The sequence below is a fragment of the Muntiacus reevesi genome, chromosome 10, assembly GCF_963930625.1.
Source record: "Muntiacus reevesi chromosome 10, mMunRee1.1, whole genome shotgun sequence".
Classification (NCBI taxonomy): domain Eukaryota; kingdom Metazoa; phylum Chordata; class Mammalia; order Artiodactyla; family Cervidae; genus Muntiacus; species Muntiacus reevesi.
This window is the reverse complement of record NC_089258.1, coordinates 28,270,947-28,279,962: the sequence shown is the minus strand read 5'-3', so window position 1 is coordinate 28,279,962 and position 9,016 is coordinate 28,270,947. Positions and strand designations below refer to the sequence as shown.

Here is a 9,016-nt window from a genome sequence, read left to right as displayed (position 1 = left end):
TTAGAAATGCTGGAGCAAATCTAGAGAGTTCCCTTTATGATGCAATCAGAGGAATAACCAGAAAGCTGCCTGCCACAAAGAGGCACTGGCTTTCCTCCTCCAGAAGGATATTAGGAAAGTTTGCCTTTTTTAATTGTTTCAAAATCTTGTCTTGATTATATGACATAATAATAGTGGCTTTCCTAGTCATCTGTGTAATATTCTTTTTTTCACTGTGGTGGTTACTTTTGTCGAAGGGGAAGGCCTACTGACTTAGATATATAAGAGAAAAGCAGAAAGCTCCTCACGCACGGGTTCCCTAACTAGAAAATGTCAAGTCCTGACTTACACATCAGGGTAAGGGTTGCCAATCAAGGACTTATCCAAGTTCAATGCAGTTTAAGAACCCTGGCTTTGATGGTAAAGTGGATTAACTTTTCCATGTACCTTCAAGCCCCAGTATCCCAAGAAATGTTTGTCATCACAATGAAAGCAACAGGGGGAGGAGGTTGCAGGTATCTTTCTTTCTTGGTTCCTCCTTTTGAATAGAGCAATATTTTCAGTTAAACTGGCTGGCTCCTATGGGGTGGGATTGAAACCCTCCAGGCCGCGGGAGGAGGGTCGGTGGTTTCCCCGTGAAAACCTGCCCTCCCCTCCGGCTACAGGCCCTGGCAGCCATTGGCCAAACCCCGGCTGGAGGATCCGCAAGTGCTTCCAACTCTCCGAACCGAGCGGGATTCCTGGCCTTGGCATAAGGGGCTGAGTGGATTCATTCGGGGCGCGATGCATTCCAAGAATGCTTCTGTGGTTGGCAAGGAGTAGGAAAATCAAGGATAACAAATATCCTAAGGAAACCTAATAGGTACCAGGAGCATAGGACTCAAATAAACAGGTGACTTAAAGTACGAGGTAACTGGATCTCAGTGAGGGTGAGCGCACACTGCCCAGGGCTGGGGCTTCGACCCTTCTGCATCTCCTCCCTTTTCTCTCCTGGGCTGACACCCGGCCGCCTTTACAGACAAGGGGGCTTGGCGCAGAGTGCGGGCGGAGCCCAAGGCGCGCCTGAATCCAAACAAAACACCTCGCAAGCCTACGTTTAGAAAGCGATACCGAACACCACACTCACGTTTTGGTTTGTTTTTTTTTTTTAAGGCACTGTTTGCAGAGAAGATGACGGCGAAAACATTTCCCGGCTGGAAAATTACTGATCACAAGCTAAGGGGGAGTGGGGGTGGGGAGGCCGAGTTATAAGACTGAAATAACGATTGCCGTTTCCTCTTCTCTTCCTGGTGGGCAGGGACGGCTGCCGCGAGCTCCGTGGGCCCTGTTCCAGTACCCGGGTCCCACCGCATCGTTCCACGTTCTGGCACCGGGCCACTTTCCAGCCGAGCCCCTTTCGGTGGGTCTGGCCGCTCTAGAGCCTGAGCCAAAGGAACGAGTTGCCGTTTGACCTTTACCTCGCCACTTCACCTCTTTATGACTCAGTTTTCTCATCCATAAAGTGGAGAGTTGCGTGCTTTGCAAAGCGCTTTGCGATTCCCGGTTGAAAGGTGTCCCCGCGCCTCACGCTCCTCCCCTCCCCCCACCTCACAGAGGGAAATCTCTTCCAGTCCCTTCCTCGCTCCTTCAGCTATCAAAGCCGTAGCTCCATTTCCCATTCCGGCCTCTTTCCGCCCTTTTCAGACAGGGAACACCCCTCCCGCTTTCTCAGTCTCCGGGTCCTCGCCACGCAGCTGAGGGCACCCACCTCCCTTCTACTCCCAACCCCCGCCCGGGCAGACGAGCCCAGGAAGGACTACGCGAGACCAGGCCAAATGCCCGCACTGGCGCTCGGGGACTAGAGCAGGGCTCCTGCGTGCGTATGACGGACCCGAGCTGGATGAGTCATGCGGATAATCGCGCTCTTCTCCAGTGCGCAGACTGCGCGGCAAGCGCGCACCGGCGCGGGGGTGGGGTCGCGCTACAGTCCCCCTCTCCCCTACCGACCCCCCTTGGCCGCGAGCTTCGAACTCAAGGAGCGGCCCGTGGCGACTCCGACTGTCCCGGTCGCCCGGCGACCGGACCTGCGCCCCGTACCCAAATCCCTGCGCCGGGCCCGCTGCCGCCACCGCCGCCGGCGTCAGCGCGGCTCCTGCCCGCCAGCTGCCGGGCTGGCGTCACGGCCCGCCGGGCCCCGCCTGCGCCCCTCCCTCCTCCCCGCCCCCACGTGCGCCGAGTTTGTTTATTTAGCTGCCATGGCAACGCGCGGGGGGGCCGCTGGAAGGAGGGGAGAAGAAAGGGAGGGGCGGGGCCTGGCGGCTGGCCCCAGCGCGCAGCGGGTAGGAGGCGGGGGGAGGGCGGGAGCGGAGAAGTTATAAGTAAGGAGCGCGCGGCGGCCGCCGGCAGTTCCCCGGCCTGAGAGAGCGAGCGCGGCTGCGGGCGCGCGGGGAGCAGAGGCGGTGGCGGGCGGCGGCGGCACCGGGAGCCGCCAAGTGCCCCTCCCCGCCCCTCCGGCCCCCCACCCACCCACTCACCCGCCCGCGGCCAGCGCCCATGGCCGCGCGCGCCCCGCGCAGCCCCCCGGACTCCGCGCCTCGCGCCGCCGCCCAGTCCGCAGATCCGCGCCACCGCATCCAGTCTCACCTGGCGGCGCCGCCCGCCCGCCACCCCGGCCACAGCCCCAGCGCTCACGGCGATAGCCGCGGCGACCGCGACAGCGGTGGGGGACGCTGCTGAGTCGAAGAGAGCGCATCCTGGCCACCGGACCTACTTAACTCGCCTTGCTGATTGTCTATTTTTACGAGTTTACAACTTTTCTAAGAACTTTTGTATACAAAGGAATTTTTTTTTTTTTTAAGGCATCTCCCTTTTATATTTAATCCAAAGAAGAAGGATCTCGGGCAATTTGGGGTTTTGGCTTCGTTTCTGATTTTTTTTTCCTCTTCGTTGGCTTTGGGGTTCGGGTACCCCTACTGCTTCGGACTCCCGAGGACCTTTGGGGCCCCTACATTAATGAGGTAGGTGCGGCGCGGGGCGCAGGGAGGGGTGAGGGCGGATGGGACGCGCCAGAGCGGCGGTCGAGAGTGGCCCCTGATTTCTGCCTCTGCTCCCCACCCGGTCCGAAGGCAGCCACCTGGCGAGTCTGACATGGCTGTCAGCGACGCGCTGCTCCCGTCCTTCTCCACGTTCGCGTCCGGCCCGGCGGGAAGGGAGAAGACTCTGCGTCCAGCAGGTGCCCCGAACAACGTGAGTGTCGGGCCGGGCCTTCGGGGCCCTCCGGTGGGCTTCTGTGGGTGGGATGGGGACGGGCGGAGCCCTGGGGTCACCAAGCACCTCTAGACGACGGGCAGGAGTGGCCCCGCACGGGCTCCTCCGCAGGCTACCCGGGATGGCTTCCGCGCCCATGGCTCAGCTGTACATGCGTGTGGTCCCGACGCGGTGGAGCCGCCGGGGGCGCACACCGGGTCCGCACACGTCCCGGAGCGCGCGAGCGGCAGGGCGGGCGCGCGGGCCACCGGGCGGGAGGTGTCTGTGTCCCCAGACACTGGCTGGGCCAGAGTGAGCTTGGCGCGTAGGCGTCCCCGTGGCGAGGGCGCCCCAAGAGAACCTCGGTGTCCCAATTCCGGGGGCGGCGGGAGCGTCCCCGGGATCCGGCGGGGGAGGGACCCAGGCTGGCGAGCCTCGCTCTCGCTCACACGCAATCGGACAGACACAACCTAACATCCTCCATATATCCACGCACCGCCTCTCCTCAGACCCGGGTGTGGGCCATGATTGCAGCACTGGCACCCACAGCCCCCGGGGCCCTTCCTGCCCGTCCGGTCCCCGTGTCTAGGCGGTGTAGGCGCGGCGGGCCCACCACTGACATCGGGTGGCAGTTAGGGACAGCACTGACTGTTTCTCTCGCGTCCTGTCCCCACAGCGCTGGCGGGAGGAGCTCTCCCACATGAAACGACTTCCCCCAGTGCTTCCCGGCCGCCCCTACGACCTGGCGGCCGCGACCGTGGCCACCGACCTGGAGAGTGGAGGAGTCGGCGCGGCTTGCGGCAGCAGCAACCCGGCTCTCCTGCCCCGGAGGGAGACGGAGGAGTTCAATGATCTCCTGGACCTGGACTTTATCCTCTCCAACTCGCTGTCCCATCAGGAGTCCGTGGCCGCCACGGTGTCCTCGTCGGCATCAGCCTCATCCTCGTCCTCCCCGTCGAGCAGCGGTCCAGCCAGTGCGCCCTCCACCTGCAGCTTCAGCTATCCAATCCGGGCCGGGGGCGACCCGGGCGTGGCGGCGCCGGGCGGCGCGGGCGGCAGCCTCCTCTACAGCCGGGAGTCTGCACCCCCTCCGACGGCTCCCTTCAACCTGGCGGACATCAACGATGTGAGCCCCTCCGGCGGCTTCGTGGCCGAGCTCCTGCGGCCCGAATTGGACCCAGTGTACATTCCGCCGCAGCAGCCGCAGCCGCCAGGTGGCGGGCTGATGGGCAAGTTCGTGTTGAAGGCGTCGCTGAGTGCCCCCGGCAGCGAGTACGGCAGCCCGTCGGTCATCAGTGTTAGCAAAGGCAGCCCGGACGGCAGCCACCCGGTGGTGGTAGCGCCCTACAGCGGCGGGCCGCCACGCATGTGCCCCAAGATCAAGCAGGAGGCTGTCTCCTCGTGCACCGTCGGTCGGCCCCTAGAGGCCCACTTGGGCACTGGACCTCCTCTCAGCAATGGCCACCGGCCACCTGCGCACGACTTTCCCCTGGGGCGGCAGCTCCCCAGCAGGACTACCCCGACCCTGGGTGCGGAGGAACTGCTGAGCAGCCGGGACTGCCATCCTGCCCTGCCGCTCCCCCCGGGCTTCCATCCCCACCCCGGGCCCAACTACCCTCCCTTCCTGCCCGACCAGATGCAGCCGCAGGTCCCACCGCTCCATTACCAAGGTCAGTCCCGGGGATGCATAGCTGGGGCTGGGGAGCCCTGCGTGTGCCGGCCGTCCGGGGCACACAGGATGACGCTGACCCCACCTTCTTCACCCCTAGAGCTCATGCCACCCGGTTCCTGCATGCCGGAGGAGCCCAAGCCAAAGAGGGGGAGACGGTCGTGGCCCCGGAAAAGGACGGCCACTCACACTTGTGATTACGCAGGCTGCGGCAAAACCTACACGAAGAGTTCTCATCTCAAGGCACACCTGCGCACCCACACAGGTAGGAGGACTCGAAGCCGTGGAAGGGGTGGGGGGCGGCTGATGTCCAGCCTCGACACTCCTCAGGGCCTCCCTTGGGATGTGGGGTGCAGTCTATCTCCTCCATCTCCTGGATCACAGGAGAGAACAGCAAACTGGCGCCTACTATTTTGCCCAGGAGCCTTTTGCTGGGCGGATGGTATCAGTGCTTGAAAGTGCAGTTTTGTTAGGCCTTTGAAAGGCGGGGAGATTCCAGGCTGCAGGTGGGCCTCTTCGAGTTTGAGCAAAGCATTGCCCTTGTAATCAAGAAATTATGCCTTGCTGTGCAAAGTCATGATAAGTTTCTTAAGCAGTTTTGTATTCTCCACTATTTTTATTGGTTGTTCCCGTCCCAGGGTTCACCCCCTCCCCCTCTCTAGTCCTAACAATTAGGTTTTATTTAACTCTCAAGGACTTAATGGTTAGGCTTGCTGAGATTTTGATTTAAGATTGTCACCACAGAGAATCTCTGGATGTAAGTAGGTACAGAAGGTCACTAAGGTATAGCTTTCATTAATAGTACTGGTATAGGAAAAGTAGTCTCTGGTCACTTTTTTTGGTTTTGTTTTGTTTTGTTTTGTTTTAATTTTATTTTATTAGTTGGAGGCTAATCACTTCACAACATTTCAGTGGGTTTTGTCATACATTGACATGAATCAGCCATAGTCCTGTCACTTTTTAGAACCAGTTGTAGTGGGATAGGATATTATTGCTTGGTTTGGGTTAGGAGAGACACACTAACAGTCATAATTTCTAAATTCATTTCCTGCCCCTATCTACCTTTGCTCAAAAGAATGAAAACGTTAGTCCAACAAGTATAGTTTTAAGTGGTTTTTGTGTTTTCTGCGATTATCTGATTTCCCTTTTTAAAAAAAAAAGAGCAAAAGAAAACACACATAAAATTCCTGTTTATGATCTGGAGTTTAATACAGCCTTGAGAAGGTATAAAGACGTTTCCTGGATCCTTTCGGAATGGGGTACTTGCGTTGGTTTGATGTCTGGCCTGCACGTTCTGACAATCTCGTCCTTCAGGAATAGCTTCCAGCGAGTTTTATTCTCTTTTCTAGGTGAGAAGCCTTACCACTGTGATTGGGACGGCTGTGGGTGGAAGTTTGCCCGCTCGGATGAGCTGACCAGGCACTACCGCAAACACACCGGGCACCGGCCCTTCCAGTGCCAGAAGTGCGACCGGGCCTTCTCCAGGTCGGACCACCTCGCCTTACATATGAAGAGGCACTTTTAGATCCCCAGACAGTGGATGTGACCCACACTGCCAGAAGAGAATTCAGTATTTTTTACCTTTCACACTGTCTTCCCGGTGAGGGGAGGAAGCCGGCTGGAAAGTCATGGTCAAGTTCCCAACAAGTCAGCTTGTGAATGGATAATCAGGAGAAGCAGGAAACCAAAAGACAAACTCAAAAAAAAACAGATGGGCTCTGTGACTGGATCTTCTATCATTCCAATTCTAAATCCAACTTGAATATATATATTCCTGGACTTACAAAACGCCAAGGGGGTGACTGGAAGTTGTGGATATCAGGGTATAAATTAGATCTGAGAGCTGGGGGGAGGGAAGACCAGAACCCCTTGAGAATTGTTTTGATGCAATATAAGCATAAAGATCACCTTGTATTCTGTTTGCCTTCTAAAAGCCATTATGACGATCTTAGAAGAAGAGGAAGAAATTCAGGTACAGAAAATGGTGTTTAATAGCCTAAACGATGGTGCTTGGTAAGTCTTGGTTCTAAAGGTACCAAATGAGGCCAAAGTTCTCAAACTGCTGCATACTTTGACAAGGAAAATCTATTTTTGTCTTCCGATCTACATTTATGACCTAAGTCAGGTAAATACACCTGGTTTACTTTAATCTTTTTATGCAGACAGTCTGTTATGCACTGTGGTTTCAGATGTGCAATAATTTGTACAATGGTTTATTCCCAAGTATGCCTTAAGCAGAACAAATGTTTTTTCTATATAGTTCCTTGCCTTAATAAATATGTAATATAAATTTAAGCAAACTTCTATTTTGTATATTTGTAAACTACAAAGTAAAAAAAATGAACATTTTGTGGAGTTTGTATTTTGCATACTCAAGGTGAGAATTAAGTTTTAAATAAACCTATAATATTTTATCTGAGCCTTGTTTTTGTTTTGCGTTGTTTTTCCCCGGGAAAAGCATATAACAGAAACTGCAGTTTAAACCCAGTGGGTAAAGCTCGGGAAAAGCACCCCCAAAAAGCCGACTTTATCTCAAGAGAAAAGACTGCTTAGTTTTACAATGAGTACTGTATAATGTGGGCTGAAAGTTCTGAGGATTTATGATCATAGAATTAAACTTAGCTAGTTCAGGTTTCTCTTTCAAATGTTCATTAAAAGATATAGGAAAACAGTTTTCCTACTTGACTATGAACTTCCAGGTAGAAACGGCTCATTCTTCAGTTTGCTCAGTTTACCATGAGAGGAGTCATAAACATACATGTTCCAGTTTCACATTTTAAAAGATCTTTATGGTTTGGTCTTTAAAATCAAAAGAAAATGTAAAAGTCTCTTTCCCAGGCCTGGCCTTGCACTCAGAACAATTTGTATAACAAAAGAACCTCCCCACAGTGGACAATATCAAGAACGCAGTTCCACAGTGCCCTCCTGAGGATTAAAGGATTCACTTATGTTTTGTGTGTTACAGATACATTACTTTTAGAGCTCCAAAAGAGGGTAGAACCAAAGTTTCTAGCAAATTTTTAAAACTTCATCAGTCCTCAGATAAGCCGGCCCCATTGTTTCAGTTTTTGTTTCATTGAAACAAAAGAGGCAAAAATGACTTAGTCACAAAACCAAGGGTAATGTAAATTTGAGTACATTTTAAACCGTGTTTTTGGAAGTTGGTAGCATATTTCTTGAATTATTAAAGCTTAAAACTTTTTTTACGGTGGATACCCAAGAATCTGAAGTTCATTTGTGGCTGTCACAGAGTGGAAAAAAGCATTTGTGACACTTGTTGACATTGTGTATTTGTAATGGTGATGTGGGTGACTAATTAACATTGTCAAGCGGACAGAAGCTGACTGGCATTTTCTTTAGACTGCTTATTACCTGTCCATTATAGCTGGTGTTCAGAGGTGTTTTGGCACTGTGGGTACATTTTATAAATGGAATGAAAAACAGAAATTCGTAAGAGGCTCATGGTGGATCAACACAAAGTATTTTCCTTGGCTTTTAAGAGTCCAGCATGATTGGAAAACGTGGCATGTGTCTTAGCTTAAAAGAAAACAGATGCATCAATAGGTTGGAATTTTATGTGGCCAAGAACATATTCAAAGCATATTTAATGACATGGAAAAATGCTCACGGTATGTTAAGTGGAAAAAGCAGGATATAAGACTAAACAGAATAATTCCAATTGTATAAGTTCAAATGTGTGCATTGAAGGAGAGAGAAGAAACAGAAAATTAAGAGTAAAGACCGGAAGGAAACATCAAGATACTAATGCTGGTTTTCTTGGGTTAAATTTTTTCATTTCTAACTATTCCAAAATAAGTACGTATTTTAAATGGAGAAACTTTTTAAAAGGGTATAAGTGCAAGTATTTAGGCTTTATTTTTAAAGGAGCAATTAAAATTATTTAAACAGAAAGTCAACATTCTGTTACCCTTTTCTTTGTATTAAATTATGGTTCCTGCTCTTGGAATCCACCTTTCTCTTATACAGAGGTTTCTGGTATGTAGTTTGTGTGTGAAAAGTGTTTATCAAAAGCTTGTTTTACCATTTTCCTGTTTACTAAGTGTCTGTCATCTCAGGTAGAAAAAACACCATAAAATACTGAGACATAGTAAATGTGTTTAAATTTTCTTGTGTCATAGGGAG

The 9,016-nt window shown here is 52.5% G+C and overlaps 1 protein-coding gene across 3 annotated transcripts; it reads left to right on the top strand.

Annotated features, from left to right (window-relative positions):
- The first annotated feature begins 2,465 nt into the window (after positions 1–2,465).
- Positions 2,466–7,301, top strand: KLF4 (KLF transcription factor 4). 3 transcript variants are annotated; one of them, XM_065947150.1, is made up of 5 exons: positions 2,468–2,975; positions 3,084–3,204; positions 3,881–4,874; positions 4,974–5,138; positions 6,223–7,299. In XM_065947150.1, exons 1-5 carry the CDS (start codon positions 2,971–2,973, stop codon positions 6,396–6,398), a joined length of 1,461 nt encoding a protein of 486 aa, XP_065803222.1. In that variant the 5' UTR covers positions 2,468–2,970; the 3' UTR covers positions 6,399–7,299. The 3 variants fall into 3 exon arrangements, with proteins under 3 accessions (XP_065803221.1, XP_065803220.1, XP_065803222.1); XM_065947149.1 differs by having other exon boundaries at positions 2,466–2,975; positions 3,088–3,204; positions 3,881–5,138; positions 6,223–7,301; XM_065947148.1 differs by having other exon boundaries at positions 2,466–2,975; positions 3,881–5,138; positions 6,223–7,300.
- The last annotated feature ends 1,715 nt before the right edge of the window (positions 7,302–9,016 follow it).

Excerpts from the sequence above, each read along its gene's own strand:
- KLF4 (XM_065947148.1), top strand. Across the intron at positions 3,205-3,880 it reads CAGCAGGTGCCCCGAACAAC|CGCTGGCGGGAGGAGCTCTC; the intron begins GTGAGTGTCGGG and ends CTGTCCCCACAG. Across the intron at positions 5,139-6,222 it reads ACACCTGCGCACCCACACAG|GTGAGAAGCCTTACCACTGT; the intron begins GTAGGAGGACTC and ends TCTCTTTTCTAG.